The sequence below is a fragment of the Camelina sativa genome, chromosome 17 (genome assembly GCF_000633955.1).
Source record: "Camelina sativa cultivar DH55 chromosome 17, Cs, whole genome shotgun sequence".
Classification (NCBI taxonomy): Eukaryota; Viridiplantae; Streptophyta; class Magnoliopsida; order Brassicales; family Brassicaceae; genus Camelina; species Camelina sativa.
This window is the reverse complement of record NC_025701.1, coordinates 17,889,157-17,904,705: the sequence shown is the minus strand read 5'-3', so window position 1 is coordinate 17,904,705 and position 15,549 is coordinate 17,889,157. Positions and strand designations below refer to the sequence as shown.

Below are 15,549 nucleotides of genomic sequence, written 5' to 3'. Positions count from 1 at the left end.
TGGAGAATAAGAGTACCATATAGTCGTATGAGGTATCTACTTATTGTTGACAGATTGAAGAGAATGTATCAAAGCCAAAAGACTGCAACGGTAATGAGATGGCATGCCGAGCATCAATCAAAGAAGGGAGAAATGAATCATCCTTCTGATGCGGCGGAGTGGAGATATTTCCAAGAGCTTAACACTTGGTTTGCGGAAGAACCTCGTAACGTCTATCTTGGATTATGTACTGATGGGTTCAATCCATTTGGCATGTTTCGTAATCATTCGTTGTGGCCAGTGATCTTGACTCCATATAATTTACCCCATGGTATGTGCATGAATACATAATACTTGTTTTTTTTATAATTCTGAATTCTGAGCCAAATAATCCGCAAGCTAATCTCATCTTCCTACAACCTCTTATTGAGGACTTAAAAGAGTTGTTGTCTACTAGAGTCGATGCATACGATGTGTCTTTGAATCAAAAATTTAATCTAACAGCAGTGCTGATGTGGACGATAAGCGACTTTCTAGCGTATATCATGCTATAAGGATGGACCACCCAAGGTTAATTATCTTGTCCAATTTGCATGGAAAGTACAAAGTCTTTTTATCTACCCATAGGAAGGAAGATGTGTTGGTTTGACTGTCACCGAAGATTTCTTCTTCATGGTCATCAATTAAAGAAGAACAAAAAATATTTTCTGAAGGAAAGAGACGCTTCTAATGACTATCCACTGCAGTCTTTAACTAGTAGCAAGTTTACGAGCGTTTGATTGGTGTAAATCCACCAAAAACCAAGGACGTCAGTGGTAATGATCATGAAAAGGAGATGCCAGGCTATGGAAAGGAACATAATTGGCACAAAGAATGCATATTATGATTGCTGCCTTATTGGAAAGACCTCAATCTTGGACATAATATTGGTGTGCATACCGAGAATAATTTTTTAGACAACATCATGTGTACTCTTATGAATGTGCAGGGTAAATCAAAAGACAACATCATGTCAAGATTGGACATAGAAATTTTTTGTTCTCAACCACACTTACATATTGTTAGGAAGGGTAAAGCTCCATTCCCAGCATATACATTAACAAAGGAAGCCAAAACAAGTTTATTGGAATGTGTCAAGCATGCGGTGAAATTTCTAGATGGTTATTCTTCAGACTTGGCTAGTTGTGTTGATATGATCAATGGCAAGTTTTCAGGAATGAAGAGTCATGATTGCTATGTTTTTATGGAGCGGCTACTTCCATTTATCTTCGCAGAACTCCTAGACCGGAACGTTCACCTTGCGTTATCAGGTACTACGAATTACTTATTTAATTTATAGGTACTTATTTAATTTGAAGGAAGCTCAACGCATGATAGAAGAGCAGGCTGCTCATACGTTGAGGCGTGATGCAGAAATTGCTGAGCAATCTGAAGTTATATATTGCTGAGCAGAAGGACAAGGTTGACCACTTTGCCTTGGTGGAGAAGTTTCTGCGGGAATGTGATCCACGGTTCCAGCAATTCTTGACAACCCATTCAGCCAAAGAGACAACCACAGACCCTCTTCACCAAGAAGATCCAACTTCAACTCCATAACATCTGCTTCATAGGTTTCTCTATGTCTTACTCTTTTTTGATTAACTCAATGACAACTTTAAATTTGTGTTGTACTTTTTTGTAACTATAATAACTTGTTCAAGTACAGCGTATTTTAATATTTCAATATTATGTGTTGCTTTAGGTTTCCAAATTCGAATCATTCTTTTTGGTTTGGTCGACAGGATTGAAACGAAAAGGAACAAAGGTATTAGGACATTCTATATTCAATTTCTGAAAACATTAGTCGCCAAATAGTAACTATAAAGTCACTAATTTAAGTGACTATATAATACTACTACATATATTAGTCGCTGTTAGTCGCCAAAACGTCATCAAAATTATATGACTATCTCCTGACTACATTAAGAATACCATTTGTCTAGGTTTCTTAAACACACTATAGTCGCAAAATAGTCACTATCTATTACGACTACATAATGACTACACTATGACTACACGTATATAGTCGTAAATTAGTCGCAAAAGGGCGACTACTTTTACGACTACAACAATTAGCGACTCTCGATTCATGACTGTATGAAATAGTCGCTAATTAGTCGTAACTCTTATTATAACTACTACCAGGCGACTAATAGTGTAGTCGCTAAAGTGTTGTTTTCTTGTAGTGAACAGTCTCTGCATCTCGAGATATTCAATCATCAAGAGAGATTCATATTTCCAACATTCTTTCAAATTCCAATTTATATTACTGTGGTGGAGCAAATCAAAAATGTATAACACATTTAGATGAGATTATACACTGGTTTCTGACCCAAACCAATTATAGTGGGGAGTACTCAAGATAATTTGTTGGCCCGATGCGAGTTTATTAACATGTAGAGTCATTTATGTCAATTACTTAGCATGGTTTCACCACCACTGTCAATTAACCAAATACTCTTGCAAACTCAAATATATGGTGGATGATCAGTCCACAATATCTTTTTGTATATGTACCAGAAAATTGACACTATCCAAATTCATGGGGTCGGTGAAAGCCATATAATCGGCTTGTTTTGTAAAGCAACACACATAAGAAATCACTAGGAAAACTCTTTAGGTTCTCTAATGAATCTTTTCGGAAATTTCTGATTATTCTTTCAGAAATTTGGAATGGCTTAACCGGTCATGCCAAACAGTGAGATTTTCACAAAACATTTTATCGATAATGCCTTGGGTAATACTTATGATTTGAAAGTATTTTCTTTGCATATTGTCTCAACTTGATTACTTTTCAAATCCTCAAGATTTGCTCTATCATATGAATGACTAAACTCATTTTGGGTGTGAACATAATCTTATATCTTTTCCATCACCTTTGTATGTGGGATTAATTAATTTTCCCTCTCGAGATGATGACATTTCATGTCTATCAATCTCGATTTGAATCCCATTGTTGTAATCAATAACATTCTCAAATTGGGTCATATATTATATCTTAGACCCTTTTTAACTTTAAGACTTTGGAGACTATAACACATTAATATTAAACTGGTTCCCATAGATAATAGTATATATACTCTTCAAGAGTTTTCAATATTTTTTCTTAATATTGTAGTAGAATAGTGGAAATTATCTCACACTAACTTTTTATATCATCATGTATATATTTGAGATAATTACCTCATGTACTTATTATTCAATTCTAGTGGAGAAACTAGTCGATATTGACTGCGACTTTATATATCATATCCACATCATGGTCACTTTTATAGCAACTTTCACAATAACTTTTTTTCTTATATATAACATAAAGTCATATTCACTTCAAAAAATAGACCAAGATAATAGGATGTGATTCACGATTATTCATCAATCTCATAATTTCACCCAGTCATAAATAACAAGATTATAATATATATATTTTTTCACTATATTGTGTCTAGATAACAACAATATTTTGTGACAAATAGATTATATTTCTATCAATGATATTCTTTTTCAACTTGATAGTCTTTCTTAACATAATTGACTTTTATTTATTTATAGACTTTATAATCATATACTTTCTTGAAATTGTTCTAAAGAATTAGTGATTTTATTAGAATCAAATACTTGGTCTTAAAACCCCTTAAAGAATTGATGCCAATAAAATATGATCAAACAGCATATTTTATAAATCAATCAATCATCACTATTTTATATCTCAAAAATATTATGCATCTCTATAAATTAGTTTATGAGTTGATTGGGTGACAAGATTGGGTGACAAGATTTAAAATATTTCATCATGATATTATATCTAGATTAGATTTAAATTTTTGATTAAAAAAATAAAGGAATTCACAAACATTATAAACAATCATATAAATGAGTGTTAAATAAGTATTAAGCATCCTTTCTTTATATAAATATATATATATAATATTTCTTTTAAAAACGTTTTATTATAAAATAATATATATAATTTTTTTTTTCTTTTAAACGTTTTTTTTTTGTTTCTTCTTGTTCATTAAGGATATTATTATAAAATCTACAATGTTTTACCAAAAATATTATATTATTATAATAAATTATATATATATATATATCATTTTTCAAACCCAACTAATTCCAAAGAAATACTAAATTCTTCTTCTATTTTTTATACCAATACTAAATTTTTATACTGAATAATAGTGGATAAATTCAAACCAGTTATTAATAAACCTAAACGAATAAAAAGAAAAAAGCGAATAGGTGAACGTTTTTTTCTCTTTACACATGACAAAAAAATATATTTAAACTAACAAGATTTTTCTCATTTAAACAAAGTTAGTTATTCTCATTTGATTAAAATTTGTACTTATCCATATTATTTTAAAAGTGAGAAAATGGTTAAAAAATAATATATATATATATATATATGTTTGCAAAAGAGTTAATAAATATGGTAAATATTATGACAGAAGGTGTCACGTAATTTGTAACATAATTTTCTAGTAAAATAGCCATAATTTATAATTATTTAATACTTTTTACAAATTTTGCAAGAAATAATTATATGTAGTAAAAATGTTGCTAATTTATAATGAAAACCGCAACAAAATTTTGTTGTTATTTTTAAACACGTTTGTAATAAAGTTGTCACGTATAAATATCATTGTAAAAATATAATAAAATTTGTTACAAAATTTTAACGAATACTATCTTTGGATGAATTTTTTTCAGAAGACACATTCATCATTACATGATAAAATTAGCACTAGGAATTTGGGAACCGGAACGACAGAAACTAAATACTGATCTTATCCTAGACTGTCGAAACAAGATAAATTCTTATCTTATTAGGTAGATTCAAATTTAACACAGTATAATTGTATTATCTTTTAAAAAAATGTTTAAACTCCGATCAATTTATTTAACATAAAAGGTAAATAAAAAATTTGAGATAAATAAAGGATAATCAAACTGGTTAGACTGGGATAATCAGTGATAAGTAAAAGATACATCATCATTATTATTATTGTTTTAACCCTTTTAGTTATAGACTTGAGTCTGTTTCATCATTTGCTCGGTTTTTACTTTTAAATTCAGCTCTATAAAATCCGTTGGAGTTTGGATAATGTTTGTACAAAAAAAACTAATTTGGTTAAATGTAGCAACAATGAATTAATTTCAAAATTCAATATTTTGTAGTCAATAAAAATAAACGGATAATCTAATCCCATAAACTAGGGATATTGAGCTGATTTTGTTTTTGAAATCCCACTTAAACAAACCACCGATGAAAATGTTTGTTTCTTATGAATGAAAGTCATTAATAAATAATAACCAAATAACTAAAAATTAAATTAGAATTATATTCATCGACCTACTAAAATGGAGATAATAAAAAGATTTTTAATTAAAAAGTTCTACTTAAAGTCTTATACAATACCACCTATGCGACTGATCCAACCGGAGTTCGACTCCACTAAATTATGTTACCCTGCATAGTAGGACTTGAATATGAATCGGGTCTTGTGTGGATTGATGATGGCAAAAAAAAAAATCTTATACAACACGTGGCTACTGTGCTTATCCATTTCTTAATATTTTTTATTTTGAATAAACCCGATTAATATCCAAACAATTTCAACAAAATCTAAAATCATCTTTACGTTAAGATTTGTTTTCCTATTCCTATATATACCATTGATTTCTTAACTCTTCTTCCACTCAAGTAAAGAAAAAAAAATTCTACAGTGATGGTTTCTTTAAGATTTCTTTTGTGTTTTCTCTTCATAAGTGGTTGTGCTGCCACAATAGTCTCTCACGATGGCCGAGCCATCACCATTGATGGTCATCGTCGAATTCTTCTCTCTGGATCTATCCACTATCCTAGAAGCACCCCTGAAGTAATTTACATATCAACATATATGTTAGTGGTGAATCTATTGAGATTTTAGTAATATTGTTAATTAACTACATTTTTTTTGTTGTTGCTAGATGTGGCCGGATCTTATAAAGAAGGGTAAAGAAGGAGGTCTTGATGCGATCGAGACTTATGTTTTCTGGAATGCACATGAACCTACTCGTCGTCAATATGATTTCTCTGGAAATCTAGATCTTATTCGATTCTTAAAAACCATTCAAGATCAAGGATTGTATGGAGTTCTCCGTATTGGACCATATGTTTGCGCAGAGTGGAACTACGGGTAATAAACTAAACTAGCTTGATTTTACTAATAATATCATGATTTAATTCCATGCACGTTTAAATTAACTTCATTTCGGTTCATTTTGAGTCGCTATGTGCTTTTTATTTCTAGAGTAGGCTGTTTTTATTATTTTTGTTATGTAAGTCATTAGTGGTCAGTCATTTTACTATCGGTCAATTAATAATGTCACCAAATGGCTTCGATTAATAAAATTCTGGATGTTGAATTTCACGAAAATATATATCAGATTTTGTTTACCATAAAAAAAATATTGAATAAAATTTAGAGGTAACGTTGATGTGGATGTCTTCTTAATTTTTAATTGAATAATTTTAATGCAAAGTACTGGTGTTTACAACTTAACATAAACGATTTAACAATAAGAGTTTTGAGGATCAAAATTTGAGTGATCTATATTCTTATAATATACGCATTTCTCTGTTTACTCCTTCTCCATTACTTAGTTTATGATGATATCAGTTAGTTTTTGTTTTATTTATGTTAATTTATATATCTGTGGACTAATTTTGGTATTTTTATCATCTAATCCTTTGAAATAGAGGGTTTCCAGTGTGGCTGCACAACATGCCCAACATGGAATTCAGAACTACTAATACTGCGTTTATGGTAATCCTACATTTGATAATCATTTATCAGATTTTATATGTAATACTATATATATTTTAATTATTAATATATGGATGATTTATATGTAGAATGAGATGCAAAATTTTACAACTATGATAGTAGAAATGGTCAAGAAAGAGAAACTATTTGCATCACAAGGAGGTCCAATTATCCTTGCTCAGGTAATTAATTCTTTAACACTATGTCATTCACTATCTATATATATAATCTTTGTTTATATCTAGTGCACTCAATTTTTTTTTAGGATCTAAAAGCTAGAATAAGCTGATAATAATTTTGATATATTTTTTAATAATAAATATGCAGATTGAAAATGAGTATGGAAATGTAATTGGATCATATGGAGCCGCCGGTAAGGCATATATTCAGTGGTGTGCAAAAATGGCCAATTCTCTTGATATTGGTATTCCATGGATCATGTGTCAACAAGATGATGCTCCTCAACCTATGGTAATTAAGCTAAAGTTAATGAATTTTTATTATATTAACTTATACATTTACAAAGACTAATTCTTTGTCAATCATTTGAATTTACAGTTGAACACATGCAATGGTTATTATTGCGACAATTTTGAACCAAACAACCCCAACACTCCTAAAATGTGGACTGAGAATTGGACCGGATGGTTAGTTTTTTTTATTTGTATCATTATTGTAATTAAGTAATTATTATTTATTATCTTAAAATAATAAGAAAATCCTTGAACTTTTTTTTGTTTTGACAAAAAGTATTTTTTGTACGTTTTTTAGGAAATTTTCATTTACTTAATATTTAAACAGAATTAAATTTCACTGACCCCAAATTAATATATTTTTATTTGTAGGTATAAGAATTGGGGAAGCAAAAACCCTCACCGAACAAGCGAAGATGTTGCTTTTGCCGTTGCAAGATTCTTCCAAAGAGGAGGAACATTCCAAAACTACTACATGGTAAAATATTTGTAATAATAAAAAATTAGTTTATTTGATTAAGTAAGCACACAAATGAATTATCATTAAGTATAACAATAACCAAATGTTTATATGTTACTTTTGTAGTACCATGGAGGCACCAACTTTGATAGAACATCTGGTGGACCGTACATCACAACTACATATGATTATGATGCTCCTCTTGATGAATATGGTAAATATAATATATATTCACATTTAAATTGATTTTAAGTTTTTTAGAATAATTAAAAAAAATTGTACTAACATGGTGAAAATTGATTAGGTCATTTGAGCCAACCAAAGTACGGACANGTTTTTTTTTTAGTTTTTCATGGTCCAAAATCAAATCGTTTTTTGGTTGGGTTATTTCAATATGGAAATATGTTTGTTTTTTTTTTTTTATCAGGTACCATGTTCCTCGTTCCTTCTTGAACTCCGAAGGAGACAACACGTTGGTTTTGTTTGAAGAGATTGGAGGAAACCCATCACTTGTCAATTTCCAGACAATTGGAGTAGGAAGTGTGTGTGCAAATGTCTATGAGAAGAACGTTCTTGAGCTTTCGTNTCACACATGGAAACATTACCACTATTGATTTTGGAAACCTAGTCACGGTAATTATCCTTCTTTAGCTTACCTCTTTTCTAGAAATTATTATATTTAAATGTTTTTCAATAGTATATTTATGAACATATATTATATAGGCAACAATTTATAAAACGGAAGAAGGTTCAAGCTGCTTCATTGGAAACGTAAATGAAACCTCAGATGCAAGAATCAATTTCCAAGGAACATCTTACGACGTCCCCCCTTGGTCTGTTAGCATTTTACCAGATTGCAAAACTGTGGCTTACAATACTGCCAAGGTTTATTTTTCTTCCATTCAAAATTTAAAAATTTATGCACTATTGAAGTTACTTTTAACTCATTTAACTTTTTTTCTTTTTCAGATTAACACTCAGACTTCAGTAATGGTTAAGAAACCTAATGAGGCTGAGGATGAGCCTTCGACTCTGAAATGGTCATGGAGACCAGAGAACATAGATAATGTCCTTTTGAAAGGAAAAGGAGAGTCCACAATGAGCAAATTGTTTGATCAGAAAGTAGTAAGCAACGACGAACGCGATTATCTTTGGTACATGACTACGGTTAATCTCAAAGAACAAGATCCGGTTTGGTGCAAAAACATGTCTCTCCGTATTAACAGTACTGCTCATGTGCTTCACGCTTTTGTCAATGGGCAACATATTGGTAATTAAATTTTATATATATGCTTCTCAACAATTCTCAGTATATAAAGAAAATTATTTTTTACATTTTTGTTTCTTTTCATTTTAGGAAATTATCGAGTAGAAGATGGAAAATTTCACTATGTTTTCGAGCAAGACGCGAAATTCAACCCTGGTGCCAATGTCATTACCCTCCTTAGTATAACCGTAGGCCTTCCGGTGAGTATGAATTATATTGCTCTTAGGTTATAAACCATTCTCTTTAGGTCTCTCATCCTTAACCAAATTTTTTTATTTTTTTATTTTTTTATTTATTTTAGAACTATGGTGCCTTTTTCGAAAATGTACCTGCTGGAATCACCGGACCAGTTTTTATCATTGGAAGAAACGGTGATGAAACCATAGTAAAAGACTTGTCAGCTCATAAATGGAGTTATAAAACCGGTTTAAGTGGGTTTGAGAACCAACTTTTTAGTACAGAATCACCTTCTACATGGTCAGGTGAAAGTGTACCATTCAACCGAACCATGACTTGGTATAAGGTAGGTAGATATCAAAATCCAATAGCTAACGAAACACTGAATGCAATTTTAAATCGTTATCATTCCAATGTTTCTTGCAGACTACTTTCAAGGCTCCTTTGGGAAGTGAACCAGTTGTGGTTGATCTTTTGGGTCTTGGAAAAGGAACGGCTTGGATCAATGGAAACAACATTGGACGTTATTGGCCAAGTTTTCTTGCAGATATTGATGGTTGTTCTGCCGAATGCAACTACATAGGCACTTACTATGCTGAAAAGTGTCAAACAAATTGTGGAGAACCTACTCAAAGATGGTACGTTTTTTTTTTAGTTTTTCATGGTCCAAAATCAAATCGTTTTTTGGTTGGGTTATTTCAATATGGAAATATGTTTGTTTTTTTTTTTTTATCAGGTACCATGTTCCTCGTTCCTTCTTGAACTCCGAAGGAGACAACACGTTGGTTTTGTTTGAAGAGATTGGAGGAAACCCATCACTTGTCAATTTCCAGACAATTGGAGTAGGAAGTGTGTGTGCAAATGTCTATGAGAAGAACGTTCTTGAGCTTTCGTGCAATGGAAAACCCATTTCCGCCATCAAATTCGCTTCCTTTGGTAACCCAGGAGGCAACTGTGGATCCTTTGAAAAAGGAACTTGTGAAGCAAGCAACGACGCTGCCGCTATTCTCACTAAGGAATGTGTTGGAAAGGAAAAATGTTCCATTGATGTCTCCGAAGAGAAGTTTGGAGCACCAAAGTGTGGTGGTGCTGCTAAGAGGCTTGCCGTCGAAGCTATTTGCTAGTTTGTTTTTTTAGAGATTTTAGGTATTACTATGGTTATTTCCGAAGGATGTAGGTGCTTTTGATCCTAGGAATTATTTCTCCATTANTTTGATCAGAAAGTAGTAAGCAACGACGAAAGCGATTATCTTTGGTACATGACTACGGTTAATCTCAAAGAACAAGATCCGGTTTGGTGCAAAAACATGTCTCTCCGTATTAACAGTACTGCTCATGTGCTTCACGCTTTTGTCAATGGGCAACATATTGGTAATTAAATTTTATATATATGCTTCTCAACAATTCTCAGTATATAAAGAAAATTATTTTTTACATTTTTGTTTCTTTTCATTTTAGGAAATTATCGAGTAGAAGATGGAAAATTTCACTATGTTTTCGAGCAAGACGCGAAATTCAACCCTGGTGCCAATGTCATTACCCTCCTTAGTATAACCGTAGGCCTTCCGGTGAGTATGAATTATATTGCTCTTAGGTTATAAACCATTCTCTTTAGGTCTCTCATCCTTAACCAAATTTTTTTATTTTTTTATTTTTTTATTTATTTTAGAACTATGGTGCCTTTTTCGAAAATGTACCTGCTGGAATCACCGGACCAGTTTTTATCATTGGAAGAAACGGTGATGAAACCATAGTAAAAGACTTGTCAGCTCATAAATGGAGTTATAAAACCGGTTTAAGCGGGTTTGAGAACCAACTTTTTAGTACAGAATCACCTTCTACATGGTCAGGTGAAAGTGTACCATTCAACCGTACCATGACTTGGTATAAGGTAAAGTAGATATTAAAATCCAATAGCTAACGAAACTCTGAATGCAATTTTTAAATCGTTATCATTCCAATGTTTCTTGCAGACTGCTTTCAAGGCTCCTTTGGGAAGTGAACCAGTTGTGGTTGATCTTTTGGGTCTTGGAAAAGGAACGGCTTGGATCAATGGAAACAACATTGGACGTTATTGGCCAAGTTTTCTTGCAGATATTGATGGTTGTTCTGCCGAATGCAACTACATAGGCACTTACTATGCTGAAAAGTGTCAAACAAATTGTGGAGAACCTACTCAAAGATGGTACTGTTTTTTTTTGTTTTTTTCATGGTCCAAAATCATATCTTTTTTTTGGTTGAGTTTGTTTCAACATGGAAATATGTTTTTATTTTATTTTTATCAGGTACCATGTTCCTCGTTCTTTCTTGAACTCAGAAGGAGACAACATGTTGGTTTTGTTTGAAGAGATTGGAGGAAACCCATCACTTGTCAATTTTCAGACAATTGGAGTCGGAAGTGTGTGCAAATGTCTATGAGAAGAACGTTCTTGAGCTTTCGTGCGATGGAAAACCCATTTCCGCCATCAAATTCGCTTCGTTTGGTAACCCAGGAGGCAACTGTGGATACTTTGAAAAAGGAACTTGTGAAGCAAGCAACGACGCTGCTGCTATTCTCACTAAGGAATGTGTTGGAAAGGAAAAATGTTCCATTGATGTCTCCGAAGAGAAGTTTGGAGCACCAAAGTGTGGTGGTGCTGTTAAGAGGCTTGCCGTCGAAGCTGTTTGCTAGTTTGTTTTTTTAGAGATTTTAGGTATTACTATGGGTTTTTTCCGAAGGACGTAGGTGCTTTTGATCCTAGGAATTATTTCTCCATTATTAGTTATATGGAGATGTTATTAAATAAGAGACCGACTTCTAATAAAATGATTTGGTTGTTATGAAACTCTCTTCTGTCTTCTCCTTCGTTGTCGGAAACAAAGTTCAAACATCGGATTTTCTCTTGGATTGCATCTTTTCTACCTATGTGGCTATGTCCAGAGAGCTTAAAGCTTGCTTTGTTAGAAAGTCAAATAATAGCATTCTATTGAAGAAAACTTGATGACGTTAAGGAAGAAAGAGGACATCACTTTTAATTTAGACAGAAACAAAGAAATCTAAAGGAATAGTCTTCGTTGCTTTTGGTTTAGGAACATGGAAAGAAATTTAGTTTTGTTTGAAGCTTCACAACCTAATGAGTAATGATACTTGCAAATCTGAACATCAATACATGACTCCTTCACATGTTTTGGCTATAAAAAAAAAATTGTGTAGAAAAATAATATGCCAGTGTCACACACTAAGTTTGATGTCAAGATAAAAATCCATAAAAGCATAGTTCCCAAAGTCCTATCATGACATCTTCATTTGCTTTCTTTTCCATTTCATTCGTTATTTTAAAGGTTTCAAGCAGTGGCATTGAAATTTGTTAGAGAAGAAGAAGAAGAAGAAAGCGATAGGGAGGACGAAGAGAACAGCGGAGAAGATATAGATATAGACAAGAACGCGCTGATGATCATAGTCCCCAACAGGGATGAACTCTTTGACAGAAAAATTAAATACCTCTAAGAAATAAAAGATGATACAAATGTTCTATAGACACAAAAAGACGAATTCAAAACCATTACCTGATGATGACTCCAAAATTAAACGAGAAACCAAAAAAAAAAAAATGAAAAATCTCGATGCGTGACTTACCTTTCTGTGTTTTGTAAACTATAAGTTCCTATCGATAAGAAACTTAGGTACAACAAAAAGCTGTTCTTGAATTGGAAACATAGTAATCCCCAAAACCCACAACATATTACCAAATATGGGATGATGATGATGATGATGGTGGTGAGCTAATGAATGGACGGTTGGTTCGTCTAGCCAAGGAGATCTTTGAATAGTGTAGGGTTCTGACTTGTTGGGTTTACACCCATTTGTCTAACAAGAGCATCTTTCTCGAGAGCTTCCTTCGTGTTTGGTCCTTTTGAGGTTTGAGATTGATACGTGCGTGAGTTTCCTTTGGAGCTATCAGACAGTTCGGATAAGAGAGAGTCGACACTTGTGGTTGTGGTCACAGGTGCTGCATCTGAGTATAGTCCCATCACATCGTTCGAACCCCCATCTTGGCTCGAAGAATCCATAAGCCCTTCCAACTCTTTAAAAGGATCCATTGCTGAAACAGTTGTAGCCGTTGGCTCGCCTAAGTCGAGTAAGTCTGGTGGCGGTTGAACAGGGGTTGGATTTTCCTTGGGGACAGTTGCCGGTTTGTTAACTGTTCCTTTTGTGGGCTTGTGACCACCAGAAGACTTTTTATCAGTTCTTGACGATGATGATCCACCAAACAAGGATGCAGCGAGTCTCTGTTTCTCGGGATCGATTTCTGGTTTCTTTGGTTCGTAACTGCTTCGAGGCTTTGAGCTAGATGAACCAACTCCTCCATCCGAGTGTGAAGTGGTACCATTTGCTGCTTGCTGAGTAGTGGAAGAAGCTGCTGTGGTTGATTGATAGCTCGGTCTACCCCATTTTTGCTTAACTCCATCGAGTCGCAGCTTGATCTCTGATGACTCTCGTTCAGACACCAAAGATGTTGAAATTGGCTGGTGTGACTCGCTGTAATAAGGCTCAGGTACTGGAACAAGCTCGGTCGAAGCTTGTGGTGGCACTGATGGCTTTGGAAGTTCATAGGCTTCGAATCGAAGAGTATGAGATGGAACTTCATGATGATCTTGGGGATGGTAATCGGTTGTTTCAAACATCCCCAAGCGTTCTCTCTCAGAAATATAAGGCTGCGCTCCACTTTCGATAGCTTGTTGGATGTAGCCATTGAGAAATGAAAGTTCCTTATCAACCTAATTCAGAAATGGACCATAAGATTCAAGAAATCCACATTCGAAGGGAACATATGAAGAGAGAACGTACCTCAATGTCTTCACAACTAGCATCTAAAGGGATTATAGTCTCAACAGCACGGGCATCTAGAGCAAGGAGAGCCTGAAGCTCATATGCACGTTGCTGAAGATCTGTTGAATGTGAAGCCAGTAGCTCTTCGATCAAAGATTGGCACTGTATTATAAAACCAATCAGTCCATGACAAAGCAAGCTATAAAATAGGTTTTTAATTTCAGAACCATCTAAAGATACAGACCTCTGGCAAAACATCCACCTTTCTCCCAGATGCAATTTCAAATGCATAGATCTTCATCAGTGCAGAAACAGCATAACCCTTCAATAAGAAGAGGAAACCATTACTATTTCAGGCAGTATACAGGTAGCAACTGGACTAAGTTTGCATAAGTGGAAAAATCACCGCTCTCATGTACATGTACTAGCAAATAATCCTGATAATCCTGATAGTAATTCTACCGGGTAAGAATACATTTTAGGAAGAGGAGTTAACACGCAATGGGTATAGTCACATTTTCAAGGAATTCAGTATCTACCATGGTGTCCTAATGCAACTTAAGTGTGGAGATCTAAGAAACAAGTCGAGTGTTTGAAGAAGCTACACCATACACAGAATTTAAAGGCCAGAACACCTAAGAAGGCAACGGTTTTTAGATGCATAATATTTGAAAGCTGTGGAGCTACTACCTTTACAGTTTCATCACTTGAGTATGCGTCTGCCACATCGCACAGCTTTCCACTAATATAGGAGGCAGAATATTTCCCATCAGCTGTGCCGTATTCTCCCAAGACCCAAGAAATGACCTGAAGTTTAAATCCAAAAGTAAGAAGCATAAATGCAATGTGAAAAAAAGGCAAGTGGAGAGATCTGAGAACAAAATCTACCTGAAGAAACAGGGATGGAAGCTTTGGCTCACTAATAAGCTGCAAATACGATTCCACCTGCATCAAGAAAAACACACTCATAAGTGCAATTTCAGGTATCAACTCTATTCTCTGTTAAAAAATCGTTCATATCACAGAAACACAAACTACTAATTTCTTTGCTCATAAATGCAGAACGAACAGAAAAGGAAATGAACAACATACAGCTGATAATCTGAGCTTGCTGTCTGCATCATCATCGTCCTCTCCAAATCCTTCAGCAATCAAACGCATCAGATTATGTGCCACCTTAATATTTACCAGATCTCCTGCATGCTCGAAGACTTTATTCATGGTCTGCAGTACAGCCACAGTAATAATTCTATCAACTGAAACCAAGATTTTGTAATTATATTGTTCGGCCACAGTTACGAGGGAGATTGGCTTGCTACCTGGATGAACCATTGATTGCTTGGAGCAAATTGTTCAGCCAACTCAACACAACGAGATGCTATCTCAGTTTTGTAATGATTGTCATTGATACTAATCATGTAATCAATCATTCGGTCAACAATCACTTCTACATTAGAGGACTTGGTCATTTTGTACAACAATTCAAATGTTTTCCTCTTTAGTGTATCATCTGGATCCTGTTAGACAGTAGCAAT

General features: G+C 33.7%; 2 protein-coding genes and 1 pseudogene across 2 annotated transcripts in view; 2 read left to right on the top strand and 1 right to left on the bottom strand.

The window, feature by feature from the left end:
• On the top strand, positions 5,736-10,392 carry LOC104757536 (beta-galactosidase 15-like). Its single transcript, XM_010480286.1, has 16 exons — positions 5,736-5,897; positions 5,989-6,197; positions 6,761-6,827; positions 6,917-7,009; positions 7,155-7,298; positions 7,386-7,474; positions 7,673-7,778; positions 7,887-7,974; positions 8,065-8,105; positions 8,298-8,393; positions 8,484-8,645; positions 8,730-9,030; positions 9,118-9,227; positions 9,329-9,550; positions 9,631-9,842; positions 9,941-10,392. The coding sequence occupies exons 1-16, from the start codon at positions 5,748-5,750 to the stop codon at positions 10,326-10,328; spliced, it is 2,478 nt and encodes an 825-aa protein (XP_010478588.1). The 5' UTR covers positions 5,736-5,747; the 3' UTR covers positions 10,329-10,392.
• LOC104759596 lies at positions 11,081-11,932 on the top strand (annotated as a pseudogene).
• LOC104757535 (AP-4 complex subunit epsilon) overlaps positions 12,663-15,549 on the bottom strand; it is a 5,536-nt gene continuing 2,649 nt past the window's right edge. Inside the window, exons 6-10 of the mRNA XM_010480285.2 lie at positions 14,903-14,959; positions 14,705-14,821; positions 14,259-14,336; positions 14,033-14,176; positions 12,663-13,962 (exon numbers count right to left, since the gene is read on the bottom strand). Of these exons, the coding sequence (XP_010478587.1) occupies positions 12,991-13,962; positions 14,033-14,176; positions 14,259-14,336; positions 14,705-14,821; positions 14,903-14,959 (1,368 nt within the window). The 3' untranslated portion in view covers positions 12,663-12,990. The remainder of the gene's footprint in view (positions 13,963-14,032; positions 14,177-14,258; positions 14,337-14,704; positions 14,822-14,902; positions 14,960-15,549) is intronic.